At 32.9% G+C, this 18,972-nt stretch overlaps 1 protein-coding gene across 4 annotated transcripts in view; it reads right to left on the reverse strand.

The window, feature by feature from the left end:
- Positions 1–15,777, reverse strand: part of LOC113506884 (glycine receptor subunit alpha-4) — a 41,897-nt gene extending 26,120 nt beyond the window's left edge. For 2 of the 4 annotated variants that reach the window (XM_026889730.1, XM_026889737.1), the window contains exons 1-2: positions 15,657–15,776; positions 2,026–2,125 (exon numbers count right to left, since the gene is read on the reverse strand). In XM_026889730.1, the coding sequence (XP_026745531.1) occupies positions 2,026–2,069 (44 nt within the window). In that variant the 5' untranslated portion in view covers positions 2,070–2,125; positions 15,657–15,776. Of the gene's footprint in view, positions 1–2,025; positions 2,126–12,819; positions 13,073–15,656 lie in introns of those variants that run through there. The other 2 variants (XM_026889720.1, XM_026889726.1) reach the window with 2 other exon arrangements.
- Between the last annotated feature and the right edge of the window lie 3,195 nt (positions 15,778–18,972).

The following is an 18,972-nucleotide window of genomic DNA, read 5'->3' on the forward strand; positions in this document are numbered from 1 at the left end:
GCAACCCTTTTCAAACGAGCTTTTGTTTATTCAGCATTTTGTTGGCTTTAAAAGGATATTATATTCTAGGTTCCATTCAACGTGTCTCTGACTATCTTATGGAACACTTCTTGAACATCACTCAAGTCATGATTTCAGTTGTATACAAGCAATGTTTTATGAGCTTAATTAGCTATTAAAACAAAGCAAACGATTTAGTTACACGATGCACTAGAATCCACCTAGCAACATAGTTCTGCCTGATGTTCCTACATGCAAAATCCGCATTCATTATTGCTACAAAATAACTAATCAACCCTGAAACATAAAAAGTCCAGACCACAACCTTAACACTTGAACATAATGCACCACTTATTACGGCCCCAAGTTTACTCAATAGGTGAGACAGGCTAGGTTTAATCTTAACGACGCTACCGACCTTCGCCGATAAGCGGCGATATGGTAGCACGCTACACAGTTCCAATGGCAGTAATCTATAGTCTAGCTTTCATGGTCCAAGAGCCCGCAACGTAACGAGGACACCACTAAATGTATTACTTGTTTTATCACCCTGACCTTTACCCCTAGGTTGAATTTTAAAATAATTAGTTTGTCTGTTCATATTCAGGTTCGTGATAGACCATAAGCGTTGTGTTATGTCGTGAATGTGGGGAGTTTTGTTCGTTTTAATTACTTTGATGTTTTAGGTACAGTAGTCAGCTGTGTACTCTCCTTTTGAACTTGACAAGTATACTAGGGTGGAACGTGACGTCATAGTTGTAATTCGTAATTTTTTTACTAGTGGATTTCCATTACCCGCATCATCAATGTTAAAAAATTCTGGCGATAAGCTAAAAAATAAAAGAACATCGTCCCAAGGTCCTTTTTTCGCTTACATATGTAATCATTACGCTGTTCTTTACGCTTTATGTCAAGGCGACATAAGCAGGGAAGCTTGCAGGCTAAGGGATGGCTTAACCATACCCCTTTGGCGGAATGATTGCCGTCAAACTCCACCATAAACTGACAAGGATCGTAAAACGTATTTCCAATATAAAAGAGGTGGTTAAGCAGTCGCTCGCAAAGTCATAAAATAAATAAACTGAAAGTCATGTCAATGGAAAACTTATTTATATTAATTATTGAAAAAGAAACGTCTTAATTGAGTGTGTAGTCGATTAATCTAAACCAGTCAAATTCTGTTTAAAGTGTCAAGTTCTGTTTAAAGTGTTTATTGGGCCGAATGAAGACGACCACTCCCTGGAATATCAATACTAATGAGCTAATAATTTAGAGTTTCATTTAAGAGTACACATTTAACAGTACAAGTACAAGCTGCAATCTCCAATGCCCTCATTTTAATTCGATTAAAATTTTCCAACAAACATTTTAATTCGAAGTTGGCCACCCCTGTCGTATGCCGAACTCTCAAAACGTGGGATTGTGCAGCTGCGTTCGTTAACGTAAAGAATATCGTAAATGTCAGCTGAGAATGGATATTATTTCCTTAACAATATTGGATTTAAGATACATGTACGTTTCTGTTTATTTTACGTGTTTTTCTGTTTACCGATAAGCTGTAATTCATTGTATGTACTGTTATTTATGTCTGTCACTCGCGGATTGAACAGTATTTTTGTGTATTATTAAGATTGTCTACGGAGTAAATATGAGAAGAGTAGGTATAAGTATAAAAAGGAATTGATATCGTCGCTTAATTGCGGAATTTGTGATACATATTGTTGCTTCGGTGAAATAAGAATAAATTGATACTAGTAACCCACTTCCCATAGAGCGGGGATTTAATAGACGTCATGTTTTTTTTTTTTATAAAAGGGATAATATTCGTCATGTTTCGTAATGTATTCTGAAATTTTATAGTAATTAATTTAAGTTAACGATTTTGAAAAAAGAGAACGCAAGTCTTACAGTTTTCTTTCTGTGACAGCACTTAAAAGAATAACTATCATTATTATTTTAAGTGCTGTCACAGAAAGAAGTATATAAAAGTATGTATATCTAAATAAAACTATGTAAAATAATTACCATATCAAAAAGAACAGTGCCGTGGGCCAGGTGCACGGGATCATCTTCGAGGGAGCACACAGCAAGCTCGTTGGAGGTCATTCCAATGTCAACAGTTTATCTGAAACAACAAAGAGAAACTGTAGCAAACAGATAAGAAAAAAAATCAGTACTTTTCATAAAAATCGTAACTAGGTAAATAAATTCGTTTTTTAGTTTAGCAGTCCTGTTTTACCTATTTCCTAGATTTTAAGAGATACAGGCTAATTAAAGTAATATTTTAAAATTATCTAAATGACAAAGGTCTATAAAATATTCCGAGCTATTTTTACAAAGTCGCATAAGTATTACATTATTACCATCATCACCTAGCCTAATTTTCCTTATTGATTAGTGAAGTTTAGGCAAAGGAATCATTTTGGTATCGAAATATTAACAAAGCCTCTAGAATATTATTGTCAATGACGAGCTCAACGAAAAATAAAATATATATATAAGAAATAGTTTAAAACTTCTAGCTAATAATTAACTTAAAATATCTATTATATTAAAAAGAAACAAAGATTTTTCTACTCTACATCGCGGCAAAGCAACATCATCTCCAATATACACGTGTGCTAAGACTTATCAAACAAAATAATTCTTACAAAACAATTGAATTTATTATGAGTTTACAACTCAAATTGCCACCATATAGGTCGGCACAGAACACATCGTCAGAACGACGCCAAAAGCTTATAATTTTATAATAAGATATCGATTCCATTACAAATCGATGGGCCGACCTACTGACCGGTGTCGCTTTACCAAGAAACAATTTGTTCCAAGGAAATTGAAAGAAATGGATCATAACATTGTTGTTTTTTTTAATAGTAAATATTGGCACTTTTCGAAGCCTGTTTAATGTTTTTTTTACTTCGCAAAGTACATTATCACGACTTACGTTATGCTAAGTTGACTTCGAACAGCTGGGTAAGGGATTAACAGGATTGGAAAGTGTCAGGAAAGAAGAAATTTCAACCGGTAATTGATTCCAGATAATACGATGATAAATAAAAATTGGTCTTGATTCCACTCTTCAGAACTCTTATTTGCATTTTTAAACGATATTAGTAGATTTTGGATACAAAAATCAAATGACTTTGGTATATCCGCAAACATAGGACGTACTTCAATTGCGAAATATCATTTGTAGATAAAATCCTCTTTATCAGATACGTAAGGGAAAATAAAAGTGAAACACGTGTTGAGGCACATGTATTCGAGAAGTTTGAATAATAAAGAGTAAATTGGGTTCACTAATGCGAGACAGTATCCCTAAACGCAACAATAATAGGGGTACGTGGTTAGTTGGTCAATATAATTTTATTATACACAATACATAAGCGTGGATCTTGGTCTTTTATTGTGGGATCCTAATAATCCTCTAGTAAAGTCGAGATTTTTAGAACGGTTATGGCTAACTTTATTTGCTGTTGCGGACTTTGTGTTAGTTTTAATGAGAGTTGTCTCATGAATTCTTGGTATCGCGCGGGACACTCGCTGCAGTTCTTTGTTTGTAGAATAACTATTAACAGATTTTTAGGTTAGCTTTAGTTTCATTTTTACAACAAGTTTTAGATTTCTTCTATAATGTTCGCAAAAGTAATTAAAGTAATCAATTTATTAATAAATTGATTCTGCACTGCATCAGGAATATTCGCCGATGCCCACATCACCGGTTTTTACGCGTTATGGTATAAAAGTTTCCATCCAATTTTATCTCAAAGGACCATGTTTCTCTGGAAGATACAATATTATTTGTTTCTACGGTTTAAATACCTTCACATATTGTACTGAACCTTTGTCGTTTTTTCAATAAATTTATTTCATCATCATCACAGAATATTCGTTGATGCAGCTGCTCGCATGCAGCTTAATTTACTTTTATTAAAATGCTTCAAATTTAATAACACATGGACTTAACTAAAGGTATGCATACTAAAATGCGTTCTAGGGAACATTAAATAAATTTAACCATCCAAAAAACTCATAAAACGAGAGAATCATATTTCAGTTACGACGCACACGAATTTACATATTTTTACGTTCAGAAAATCGATGTTCATAAAACGCGTGCAAAATCGATGCCATACTTCATTCTAAAGCCTCGAGAGACCGAATCACATTGCTAGGTTTCATATCTTCGTCCAAATTACCCCACTAAGTTATCATAACTCTTAAGTAAAATTCATCAGCTGTAGGAATATAAAATGCAAGTTTTATAAAACAACGATATTTGTCTTTGTAATAATAAATCCTTGTCAAGCGAGGGCTCGTTGTAAGTCGAGCACTAAAGAAGATTTACAATGTGCAACGGAAAAAGTCGATAGCATTTTTATTAGCTTTCTTGTATGGAAACGACTAAATATTATCTTCACGACAGCGAAAGTGACGTCAGGTGATCAAATTTTTGAGGAGGATCGAGATTTTTTCCAGAATTCAAATGTTTCAGATAATCGTTCTGTACACATTTTGTACAGAACATTTATCTCTTCATCAAATTTAACTGACTTGGTCTCCTGTCGGTGTACCGCTTTCCATCTGTCTCTATCATTTTTCATGTCTTTCACGTTCCTGCACATGTTTTTTTCCTTTAAGGTCTCCTACCTATCTATCTAAAGCAAACAAGGAAACTCTTGGTCCAGTAGTGGGGCACAAGTTAGACTACATAAAAAAAATCTCGTGACATTTTAAATAAAATCTGGCTTTTCATAAATATGTATCTGAAGTTACCTAAACTTGACTTCCATTTCGATCAACGTCAAGAATATCAGTGTATCATACGTATGCGAAATGGATTCCTGAGAAATTATGCAGGATAATTGAAAGCTGTACACGGTATTGCGAGTCAGTTCGATTCGAGAATCTGTCTTAGGCGTTGATAAGATATTCCGTTGGTTCCGACAACAGTCGAAGGATATCTTGATTTTTTAATTAAAGTGGCTGTTTTCGTTTGGAGTTCCTTTTTTTGTTGAGATTTTGCTCTACTGTTTGATAATTTGATTTGATTGAGGTTTCTTGTTTATTGATTTTCTGGTTTAAAAGATATTTAGATATGGTATAGTTTGTGCTTAAGTCTCAAGGTTAAGAGTTTAAAAAATAGTAAATAACATAGCTTCCGGATAAAAAAAATACAGGACATAAAATATTTCATGATTTAGTGAACTCCTCGTGATGTTATTAGTACAGATCAAGGGATAATGTCCTATTGTCAAGAACCAGCTTCAATGGACTGTAAACTGGTTTAAAAAGTGACGTATAATTATTTGTCCCTACTTCCCTTTTTATGTTTTATGGCTTGACTATAATTTTGTATAGTGCTAATAAAACAATATCCAAATATTATATAAATATTCCGACTAGTCCTTATTCGAGGACCGGAATATCTTTTGTTTGTCAGTTCCCGGAAAACGCTTCCAATTTCAAATGTTAATCGGAGCTTGGGAATGAACTTGCTCAAAGCAATTTCGTCCCAAAAGTAGGGTTGGAATCTGTCTTCTACTGGATCCTCTTTACGTTCTATAAATAAGCATACACAATGACGGAATTATTTTTAGAACAAGTATTGAAAGCAATAGGCATTTCGAAAACTAATCACTTAAGTAGAGAGTACCTTCGATTTGTCACGAAACAGTAAGTATTCCACATCAAGAACCCTTGGATGTAGTGACTGTGTTAGCCACATCAAACAAGGCACAACTTTCTAAATTAGGGCGCTTTACATTGAAGGAGGTTTGGATACTCCATAAAAAAATGTTAACGCCTTCTTAGAGTTCTTCCCAATCCCGTATGGGGATAAGTAGTGATTGTTAGCTTTCGTAAGTGCCGGGTACTGGAGCGTGTCAAATTACAAAGAAAAAGTAATTGGCTGTCTTTGACCTAGTAATATTATCTTAAGGTTACACATTATTCAACGGCACATAAAAGAATATTGGTCTTCTTATTTACAGACTTTGTTTAACATTTGCATATGGCTCTAATTATGACGTGGGTTTGGACAATACGTTAGCATTGATTGCCTAAGCGGTGATGGTATTGTTTCAGACACGTCATCTCATGTCACTATTTATAGAGACAATATTCAACATTCACAGTGTGATAACTAACCCAAATTGGGAATTGGAAGAAAAATAAATTGGTCATCATTAAATATTGCAGTTTTTTTGTACTGTATGTCTGGAAAAAAAATACTCTTTCCTTTTATTTTTCTCTGTCCTAGGGTATATTGTTTAGGAGTCAAATCAGATCCCATATTTTGTCATAGCTATTAGCCACTCAAAAAAGAATGCACGTGGCAACAAAAATGGAATCTCCATTTTTTAGAGCATTATCGTGATACAAACTTTCCTCAACTTTAATCTTTCTAAATCTTTTTCAAAAACCGCGGCCAAATTGTTTGGGAAACTAAAGATTGAAGTTTTGATTAAACAAAAGCCTGTTTTGATTCAATATTAAATCGGCGAGGGCAAGGTAATCAAAAGTTAAACTTCAACTTCAATAGAAGTCGGGGCAAAATGTTTTGAAATTCATTGAGAAGTATTTACGGAATTTCATATAAATGTTTGTCTACATATATTGCTCTTAGAGTGAATCTGAACATAGTCGTAGTAAAATAGTTCACCATTTATAAAAGGCGTTTTGAATAAACTCGCTCAGTGACTTTATGAAAATGCCTGCTTTTATTAACCTTCGCTTTTTCAACCATGACCGATATAAAAGAAGTATGTATATGTAAAAAACGTCAAAACTTTTTCAGATAAATGGTGGTGGTAGATATGGTTATAAAAATGCTATGTCTCAAATATTTATATTAAACTAAAGGCGGGAGGGAATGTCATTCCCATATATTAAAAGTTTTGTTCGTAACTAGCTTATGATAATAACATGTTAGCTTGTCTTTTACTGCAGATGAGACTTTTTTATTCGTAACTCAATCCAAAGTGTTCGTAATAGGGGTCTCTGAAAACTGTAGTGATGTGATTGTTTGCGTAAGTTGTGTTCTACCTAAACCGGTTTAACGTGGCCTTGTGAACTGTTGACGCAGCTGTTCCATTTGATTTGGAAGTCGGTCGGTACTCGTCTGGCACCAATCTAATGCTTTGTTGGTTAGCAAAAAAGTTTTATTATTACAATTATACTTAGTTTTAGTGAGGCAGATTCATAAATGTCAAGAACGGTTTACACAAACGTATTAACTGGGATCGCCCGACTAGTTTCGTACTCAATCGGAGTCTTTAGTAAGGAGCTGAGGCAGCAAGAGGACAAGTTTCGGAGTCGGGAGTCCGGAAACTAGTCATTTATATAAAACCCATGAATAAACCGTTCTTAAACAAGAAAGAGATTTACCGAATTAAGCTTAAAGACATATTTCTCTACATAGTTCATTAGAATTCTATATCCGACAGACCTTATTCTACATCAAGTAAAAGCAATAAAAAAATAATTACGGCTGTCAATCCTTCAGTTATTGTCGACACAAATTTAATTTGTCATGACGAAGAAACACGCAGGTCTCATCACGATTGCGATCGTCGACTTCTGCTGCCTTTAATATAAGGTTAGCATGCTATCAGTTGCTTCCAATGCTAATACATACAAGTCCGTATTGTTTTAGTGCTCTTGAATCGCAAACAGTTATTGTTAACTCGACTGTTAACTCGATTTGGATTGGAACGATTAGATTAGTTTGCCTTTACGATATTGGACTAACGTTTGTGTGTTTTTGTGAGTTTTAATTAAAACTGTAGTTTTGTATTATACTCAAAGATTTGTTTGATTGTTTTTTGTGTTCTCATTTGCTCAGCCTTAATTGAATGGTTCCAGAAACGATGAACGGTGAAAACTAAGAAATAGGGTATATTTCTATGCTTTCGTAGTTTGCTTTTAGAGGTGTTTATTATGTATTTTAGGTTTCGGTGAATTTTAACAAAGATATATTTTTCTTATAATGTTGCAACAAAAAGTAGACAAGTGTTATTGCATTTTTCGGTCTGACGTTCATTGTTTATTGTTTTTTTTTTTATTCGGACCAATGCGCAGTGCAACCAGATGAATGACTATTGCAAGAGAGATAGGCATTCCTCGTTTTGTTTTAACTCGCCATTATTTTAAACCTAAGGTTTTCTAATAGTAAAAACGCTGTGTCACAATCATTGTTCATGTTCAATGACTCACGATACAGGAAAAGGTTAAATTAAATCAGATAGTAAACATAGTGCGATACTAACGTACTTACTTATAAAATAAATAAAGCCTGGAGTAAACAGTTGTAAATAATTAATAGCTGTCTTATCTTTGTTCTATCTAAATACTTTCTAGAAATTTTGATATTCGTATGTTTACTTTTACGGATCCGTACTGAAATAGGTAAAAACGAAGCCTTATCACTAAGGTCTCGTTGTATGTCCATTTGTCTGTCCGTCTATCATCAGGTAGTTTCTTATGACAGTTCGTAACGTTCATGCTCTATTAATTTATAATTTAAATTTTCACTTACATTAAATGCCTGTTGCCGTTATAACAACTAGTGCAACAGTGGGAAAATAAAAGTCAAAGTTAAGCAATGGATTCTAAGGTTATAAATTTGATGGATGACCAATCGTTACGCATTTTTTTTAAGCCTGTCTGTATGTAAAGTACAAGATCGACTTGCACTTGACTGGTTTTTTAGTATATGAAATCACATTATATTATTTACAAAACATAAATTATTATATTTGGAGTTTTTATTCACGACTATAAAATGCGCAGTTCAAACAACTAAGTACATATCATTTTCTTGTTTATTACATATTTTATTAGCAAATTTTGTGTTATTACAAACTAGGTGCAATATCTGAGGCAATTTGCGTCACACCTTATAAAGATAAACAGAACGAAGTGCTACAGTGTGAAGCAATTACAGTTTCCCAAGTTTAAAACACAATTTACATACTAACAATAATATGGTAATTTAATGAATCATTCTTTCATAAGTAAGTAGTACAACTTATTATACTAATTTTGATGGCAAATTTGAGCACAACGTATGTTTCTACTGGTTAAAGTTTGTTCAGTCACCCAAAATAAAAAAATCAAATAAAAACCGTCATTTCATTAAGTGTCTTATTATATAATTTTTGAAGTTTAAGTATCCAAAAGTTGATGCAAGAGTGAATCGGTCAGAAAACAGGAAAAGGTGAGGACCCTGAGCTATATCTATTCTCATAATAGAATGGAAAACAGTTATAATGAACTATGAAATCAGGAAGTTATTATGAATTTTGTTCGGTGAGTTCATGAGGCGAAGTGAGTCGAGTCCTTAATTATGAGGTGTAGCGACTCTAATTGGGTCCAAAACTAGTCGCGCAATCCCGATAAACATACGTTAGTACCATAAATAAAATTGAATTATCAACTATAAAGATACCGTCAAAGTAATATGAAATAACGTGCAAAAAATAGGAAATCAAATGAAAATATATTTACGTTAATTTACAAAAACTTTAAAGCTTTATACAGTCTTTCATGTCAAAAAGACAACGAAACTTGGCACTTTGACTTTTATTAAAATATCCTAAAGTTTTAGAACGACCAAATTGATAGCGTGATGCATGCCATCCTTTAAAGGCACGGCTTTAGAATGAAGACAAAGGATTCGAAATATGCTTTTTAATATTATTTTGCTTTATATATTTACTAGATATATCTACCAAAAACTCACTATGTCTGTCTCTGCTTTCGTGTTATAGATATAAAGCAATATTGTTATAGAATGTACAACTATAGCGAAAAACAACCAACATGACACAACGAATGACATGAAATTGCTGACTGTTTCAATTGACAAGTGGTATAGTTCCAGAAAAAACATATTTGATCTTAAGAAAAACAGTATTTAATTATATAAATTGCTTCATAAAGCCGAAATCAAACCAAAGTATCGCAATGCACACAAAATAATAATAAGAATGAAAAGTAAATTCGTGTCAACAGTACTTTCGTGCACAGTACCAACCGAAAAAGGTTTTATTGTTCAAAAGCTACAATCTGGTAGCGAACACGCGATTTCAAGTTTAAAACCCGAGTATTTTTGGTAGTCGCTGTAATGTATTGTTAGGTAAATCAGGGTTCTGTTCATTACTTAAATTTTATTGTTTTCACTGGAAATTGATAAAAGACGAAAATAATAGAACCAAAATAAAGAGCAATACTTAATAGGAATGACGAGGATCTACTCTCTTGAAGGTCTTCAAATAAAAACTCTATGCTACGGGTAAGAAAAGTCAAATAAATCCCTCTTTAACAAAGAAGGCGTAGTAATTGAATGAAAACAATAAAGAAAGGTTACTTGCGGCGATGAAACTAAAATCCAAGTAAAAAAAAAGATCTTCATAAAATGGTTTTTCACCAAAAGCGTCTTACAAGGTGGTGTCGAACAAATTTCTTAAAAACATCCCCAAAAATATGGAACTAAATTGATGGGCTCCAAACTGAAGTACGTAAAAAAAAACACACACACATTGAATCACTTGCCACAGCTTGTTCGACTCATACACGCTCATTACTCACAATTACATAAAGTCGCGTGTCCGCGTGTAACATTATAATCGCAAAGACGGAACAAAATGTTCTCGTAAATCAAACGTCCCCTTGAAGTCATATTAGGCTGATAGTCTGCTTATCCTTCCCGGATACCGGCAACGAGCTCTAACTGAGGGTCTACCACCACTTCTTAAAGAAAAAACTGCTGTTGCGGAAGAGGGACAAAGTGCCATATAGCACTATCTTGCTCCCACAACTCCTTATAATACTTTGAGACTTGGCGGTAATTCTCCCGGAATCGTAAAGACCACCTGAGTAGGACACTTATTGGAATTTGTATTGTAGTTTCTGGTAGCAGAATGTGTTTGTCATGATTGCATTCCCAGGTGGAACAAAGTGACGAGTAATTGGCGATACGAGATCTGTTTGTACGAGGTACAAATGTCCGTGTTTTCACAAAGCCTCTAGATATACACGATACGAGGTTGATTATACGTTTAAGGAGAGACTGAAAGCCTGGACGAGGTCACATCGTTGTAGATATTTTAAACCTTCAAATTTATTTGGGTGACGTGCCTTAACGATCAGTGACTAGTGGTAGACTTTCGAAACGTATGGCAATTTCTCCATACATGAGAAAATTAATAGCTTCTTTAAATAAAAACAGTCCTCAAATACAATACCGAGTATTTTAAGTTTTGAATAATAATATGGTTGCCCATTGAAACGACTGAGTTATCAATCGATGAATTTTTTACTAGCCCGCATGTGGGAAATCCCCGAATCCCGGTAAAAAGGTAGTCTAATTTAGAGTAGATAACCAGGAACGACATAGAACAAACTCATATTATAGAAATAGATCTCTTCAGTTTCACTCCCTCTTTATCTTTCACAAGTGGAATGTAGAGATCGACATACATTTAAGAATATTACTTATCCAAGTAGTGTTTTATGCATACCGCGATACAAAGATAGAGTCGTAAAACTCGTCGGAAAATACATTGTGTAAGCGTCCATCCCCAACTGGGTGCGACTGTCACCTAATTTAGTGGCAATCAGACAATCCATTAATTTATTTAGTATCGTTAGCACTGTGTTTTTGGAATGAGGTCTAGACATGTAAAAGCGATAAGATATATTTAAATAATTAAGTAGAAATCGATGAATGAGTTATAAAAAATATTGCTGAAATGTTGTAGATCATTTGTTTTTTGTTTATATCCAGAGAGTTGAATGTTTGTGGGGATAATTGAGCACTTTTGGTATTGTATCAGTATATTAATTTTATAGTAATGAATTAGTCTAGATGCGAGTTCAATACATAAATTCCGTTTATTATTCAAAAAGACAAAACGATACATATTTCCTAAATCTAATAATTAAATTAACAAAAACCAGTACGTATAATCATATAAATGTAATTAAGTTCCAAATAAACTCGAAAATTAAATAGGCGACTACAAAGGAGAGACAAAATGTCTAAAGCAGTCCACGGCACACATTTGTACTAATTTATGTAAGTACTCGGGGAAACGTGAGGAAACCCTCACGTTCATGATAAAATCTAGCGCGTTTAATGTCTGGAGGAAATCGCCAGACCCATTTGTCATACTGGGTGTAAATTGTTCAACGTGAACATAGTACGTACCTTTATGCTTAGTTGGTTCATTTTCATTTGACTTTTGTTTCTTTGTTCTCTACATTTTTAATTGCGTAATGTCTGCCCTTGATATTTGTGATTATGATTTTTTGAGCAGATCGAATACTTTAAAAAAGAAAATTGAAAATTGATTTCCTTATTTTCTTTATTGAAAATAAATAATCATTTTAGGCACTGAGAGTAGCGATGTGACCATTAAAGTACAAAGGTCGTTTGTATCAAATATAGGTACCAATGACTTTTCTAGTATTTATCGCTAGCTAAAAACAAGGAAGAAAAAGAAAACAAGTAAGAAGTTACCAGCCACAATTTTTTTTTGGTGAGGCCAACCGATAGAGGATTTAGATACTTTCATTCCAGATTTTACATTAACCTTACGAAGATCCTGTTCATTATAAATTGTTAAAACAAAATTGAAGACTGCTAATACTTAAAAAATAAAAATGTAATTTCAGCCAGAAAACATCCTAAATACCGCTGGGAAATCTCGAATTAAATTAAATTACGCAACTTGAACACATTCAGCATTAAGAAGCTAAATTATTTTTTACCATTTATTTTTGTTTACTAAATTGGTTTTAATTACTTACTTGTCATCCTTTGAAGTTCCATTGTATTTTTTTTGGAAAACACAGTCTTTTTTCATACAATTTAATATTGAAAAAGTGCCTTAAATATAAGATCTGTCGTATGAACGTTATATGAACAAGCACTCGCGAATAATGATGCCTCCTGGGAGTATGAGGATAAATTTACACGCGGCAAAATTAAATGAAAAATGTTCGTGGCAATGACTTGACTCCTCGGATATCTTATTACGAAATGAAGAAGATGAAGAAGTGTAGACTAATTTATTACATCACTGATACAGATCTCCGTATGAAATACGCAAGGAGGTCTATCTAGAAACTAAGGTGTATAGACAAAGCGAGAAATATCGTACTATTTGCAGTACATCGCGGGGTCACCTTGCTACCGTACCAGAGTGATTAACCATCGACGGCAATGTAAAGCAACCTCAACATTATTATATAGTGATGTGACGTTTTCTAAAACAAATAAAAAAATAAACCTTAATCATGATTGTTTGCCCCTTATAAAATAAATTAAGGAAGAAGTCACATTTTAAATTGTTTGTTTTATATTTAGTTAATCTTAAGCTAATAAGGAATTTATCTCTCTGTTGTTCTTTCTCTCGCACATGATTATAATGACACAGTTTTGAAATAATTTCACGTTTTTGGCTCTTTTACGTAGTTGTTCTACACACTTGAATTTACATTACTGGAGAAGTGAATTGCGAAGCGTGAAGGAAGCAAGGCAGAGGTATACACGTCTTTGAGTGGTGATCGAGTCTCACAATAGTAACAGGTTACTTCTTGGTACAGAACAGGGCTTTTATCATTGTAAAAACGAGATAGAGAATTATACAAAAGAAATTAGGAGAATCTTTATTTTCCTCATCATCATAAAAGATGGATAAACAGTGGTCTCAGGGACAATGAAAGGGTGAAGCACTCCGGAGGTTTTAGCCAGTAAGAATCTGGCATACCTCTCAACCTTGCCCAGGGTGCAGAAAGTACATCAGGATTTAGCCAGGTAAAAAAAGGCAAAAACGTTCATACTACACATAGAGGTGCGACTCTTCTACATCCTCCATTCGTTCATTACATACCTCTAGGAATTCCTACTCGGCTATTCCTCTATTTAGACATCATAGTAAACACACGTATAACACGTGAAAAGTCAAATGGAAATCATCAATTAGTTACGTAAAGTCGAGACAGTCATTAACTGAGCACAGCATCCTTTTTGTCCGAGTACTGTGCTATTGAATGAAGTAACATTCAATAGAAAACGTTTAACGGTTATATTTTGAAATGATTGAAAAAGGACATTACTCAGAATAAGTTATTGTTTGAGATGGAGTATGGTGTTTGGATTATTCCTCACATTATCTTGCGGGGCTTTGGAAAATGATTTGTAATGACGGACTTGCGTTGAGGGCTATTTCAAAGAAAAGTGCCCGTTCATATCATTAATGGTGAATCTAAATAATGATGGCGGTAAGTTGAAAACACGTCGTGAATAATATTGTTCATTGATCAATGTACGTTTGGTCACTTGTGATGAATGAAATTTTTCTTCGCCGATAGATGGCGTATTAGTACTTGTCTAGTAATTTTCCTTGCATTTTCCCGCTATGATTCTAATAATAGAATAGTCTCATAAAGTGTGTCTAGTTTTTTTTTGTTTATTGTACTAGTTTTTCCTGTAAGAATATCTTGCAAGGAAATAACCTTAAAATGAAGATACTTTGTACGCCGGTTTGTCGTGTAAATAATAAAATCCTCTAGTTTGCCAATTAGTAGTTCTCAGACAGTCTAGTCCTCAGATATTTTTAATAAAGTTAAACCATTCAAGTTGAAAGTTGAAATGAAAACTTTACTTAAGTGAAGATCTTACCATTTATAAGTGCAGTTTAAGCTCGAGCAGTACTAATTAATATTCATCGTCATATTATTATATTATTAGTCAAAGTGCTAACAGATTTTCCATTATTTAATTTAATTTTAATCCGTGTTTCCATTTTTTTAATTTTTCTTTTCATCCGACTTCAAAAAATGAGATTCTTTATTTAAAGTTTGTCATCTTAGGAGGAATAATTTTGATGCTTATTTTTTGCGCGAAATTTGCTGTTATTGATTAAGACAGTTTTTATTTATGAATGTTGTATTAGTATTGGTCGAAAAATAATGTAAGGTACTATTAATGTACTTTGTTCAGTTATAACGTTTTGATAGAGTTATGTCTATTGTGTAACAATTATGTTTACATTGCAGAGAGATCCAAAAAGCGATTCTAATTACCATCCCTAGTCTTTTTATACTTTATAATTCGCGAGAAATTTTAAAAGCAAAGAATTTGATAGTTATATAATGTATATTTTATTCAATACTGTAATAGTCTGCCACAAAACATGACAACAGTTATTTATTTCGTTTGACAATAAAGTTTTAATTTAGTTTTTAATGTGTCAAATATGACATAACATAAAAATGTTATTAGCACAGCAGAACGTTAGCGTCAAAAAATAATAATACGTGATATAGTCAAAGTTACGTAATAAAAGTTTCGTGTAATAAGTATAATTTTCTAGCTTTTATTAACAAGAAAATTGGATGGCGACAAAATAAATAGGACTGTTGATTTTTTTTCGTAAAGAAAAGAAAAAAAAAACAATTGTTTGAGATAAAAACAAATAACATAAAAAAATCATCAAACCGAATTCGATAGGACTTAAAGCGAAACAAAACAAACGACGAAAAAAAATCGGTCAATTCCGTTCTTAATTCAGTACTGACCAAAGTGACAATTTCCTAACATCTGACGTCACAAGCTCCAATATCCAGTGACCAGAACTTACCACCACAGTAATAGCATGGCACAATCCTTAACACTACACAACACAACACAATAACCCCGCGAAACACTTTATTTACAGCGCGAGGCGGTCGGTTCGAACCCCGATGTAGTTTTGAACTGAAAACTTGGTGCAAAAGCGGTTTGCGTGTTAAGCCGCTAGCAACCAACAGCAAGGCAGTTGCACATAACATTTGAATAAAAAATGAGGACTGTTTAAATTAAAAATAATAATTTGTATTTTTTCTTTCGATTCGTTAAGAAAGATGGTGTTAAGTCGTAGAGTGATTTGAAAATAATAAATGCTTTCTAATTTCCTCGTAGTTTGTCGTATTCGTTTGTTGTTATTCGGTTGCCATGGTTACTGGTAGTCGTACTTTTTGTTAGGCACGTAAAATGTTTTCTTTTTAATTCTCATTGAAATACTCGTAGTGTTCAGAGGCACAGTTGTGAAGTTGAATTAAATAGAAAGGTTTATTTTATAAATAAACGAATACACTTGTTCTGAAAACACTTGTAATGTAAATTATAAACATGAATTTGGGCTTATAATACTCAATCTTAAGTGATTTAAATTGCAATTATATTTGAGGTTATTTTCCAGAAAAACTTAGAAGTTATTAAAAGCAATTAGGTATTACACTGAGTATCAAATATTAATAAAAAGTTATTCCATTATTTGCTACTTTCGTAAAATGATAATAACGTAAAAAGTTTTAAGAAAAGCAATTATGAAGGTAGTTTTGCAGTGTAATTTGTATGATTGCTTTCAAACAAATTAATTAAGGTTTTTTTTTCTAACGTAAACAAGTGGTCAGATATCTTGATTCTAAGATAATGGCAAAATAGAATCAACTCCAACAAGTTAAGAAACGCAACATAATATTTTTCAAAAAATAAATTGAAATTTCTTTTGAACTTTGGTTGAAGATATTTTTAAACATGATATAACATATCACGTAGTTTAATACTAGAAGCTCTTATACATGGCATAATATATCGACGTCTCATGTCCAGAATGCATTAGTCTTATTTTAAGAAATTAAAAAAAAAAGGAAAGGCTTCCCTTCTCCATCTACGTTTCTCTTTATCAAATATTTTACTATTTTAAAAATGTACTTAAAACTTTGAAATACAAGTATTGATAGATTTGTTTGTAATTTTTTATCTGGTGCTTATAGAGAAAAAAGCGATGTAAAAGTAATCAACACAGATTTTATTTTTGTCTAGATGTCTGGATTGTTTATGTCAATGCCCTGATCGCAATTTCTTTGAATGAAGACTTCAAAAAATACTTTTTCTAACTTTTGAATGTTTAAATATAAATTTTATGCCAATTATAGTTCCTTCGCAGAAGTACAGAGATTTAATAAATTTTATGGTAATTTTATTTTCTTCACAGAAGTACTTACAGACATTTATAGAACTAAAGTGTTTTTTTTAAATAGAGAGTGTTGCTGTGTTAGTTGAATGGTATAATAATTAAAGGAAATTTTATTTTTTTCAACTACAAAAAGTATTATGTGTCTAGTTTTAGTCTTTAACTTTGACGATATCCTTACAGCTGCATATATTTACTGGGTCATAAGTATGTGTGAGACACAATGTAAAAACAGTTTCGTAGAAAGCTTTTCGGGAACAAAATAAAAACCATATGCGAAAACAAGGAATTCACGTATCTGAATTGCATGTAAATGAGCGGGCGATGCAAATCAAGTAACATAACAGGATCCTTAATTGAAAATTCGTTGTAATCGAGGATAATGTAAACACACCCACGAAAATGCTTTCTGGCTAAACATGAGATTACAGTATTATGTATTTTCCATAAGTGAAAAAAACCCAAATGGATTCGGTTTATTTTTCACTTAATCAACTACGAAAAAGTATAAAATATTTTTTTTTCTCAAAAACCATTCTATTTTAGTAATCTTCTATATTTAAATATTAAATTAAAAAATAACATTATATTTGAAAAAGTCATGATACTTTCACAAAAAAAACGACTCAAAGAAAAACGAAACCTTTTCATCATGAAAACGACTTGTTAAAAAAATGTTGAGCGCCCCACACCAACCGAACGTCGGTGTATCAGTAATATGACATTTGAGTGCGGCACTCGCGACGTCGCCGACTCAGCCGCTCGCACGCGACATTGACCAGCCCGCGACCTTGGGGCCACTGGATTATCAAACGGTGTAGGAAGATCTATCCAGACAGAATTTTATAAACTGTTGGGTTGTTTATGAAAAATGTTGTTTACAAAGTAGGATTGCCAGAATACTGAGATTAAAAAAAACCTTTTTTTTCGTTGACCCATTTTTGAGGTGGAATATACCTCAAATACCCAGATGACTGTCAATTAGGAAAACAAAAGATTTAAATTTTTGGTGAAGGAAATATAAATAACAAATAAAAAAATCCGTCTTCACTAAAATTTAAAACCTTTGAGTCAGAAAAAAGTCTGAAAATGCTTTTTAGATCTGTACCTAATTACTAAAAGGTTTAAGATTATCTTATCTTTATTGATAAAGTTCTTGTTATCTACAAAATATCTCTGTAGAATTAACGTTAGACTAGCGATGGCTTGATGCCCTACTATATAAATCATCAATAATGATTTAGTGTAGGTGTTTGGGAGAGTATCATTTCGTAACAATAACTATACTTTTATGTCAGTCTCACTGAACGACTGTTATGGACTCTGAGCTGACCATTATACTTAGGACATGAACTTTCAGAGTTTGTTTTTATTATAGAACTAGCTGTTGCCAGCGAATTCGTCCGCGTGGTTAGAAGATGTAAGTTATGATTATTACCTGCCCTGTTTTTTCCACATTTTACATTGTATCATCGCTTTTTTTAGTCGCAGCGTGATGGTTTATAGCCTAAAACCTTCCTCGATGAATGGTCTATTCAACACGAAAGGAATTTTTCAATTTAAACCAGTACTTCCTGATATTTACGCGTTCAAACAAACAAACTCTTCAGCTTTATATATTAAGTATAGAAGTATAGATATATTTTAACAGATTTTAATATATTTTTTATATGTTTATTCATTGTTGTGGGGGTTTCCACATACATTCAAGTCTTAAAGTACGCCCAGACTCAGGACAAGCATTCGATCATCATTCAAATGCTGGTTTTACGCTGGGATCGAACCTATGACAGCAACACTCGGCTATCTATACAGTCAATTACCTAAACAGAATAAAAACAAGAAAGGGTGTTTACGTTCTAATCAATGTGATCGATTCCTTGTTGCATAATACAGATTTCTAAAAATGTATAGAGGGGTTTCATTTATTTATTTTGTG

The sequence above is a fragment of the Trichoplusia ni genome, chromosome 2 (assembly GCF_003590095.1).
Source record: "Trichoplusia ni isolate ovarian cell line Hi5 chromosome 2, tn1, whole genome shotgun sequence".
In the NCBI taxonomy this organism is placed as follows: Eukaryota; Metazoa; Arthropoda; class Insecta; order Lepidoptera; family Noctuidae; genus Trichoplusia; species Trichoplusia ni.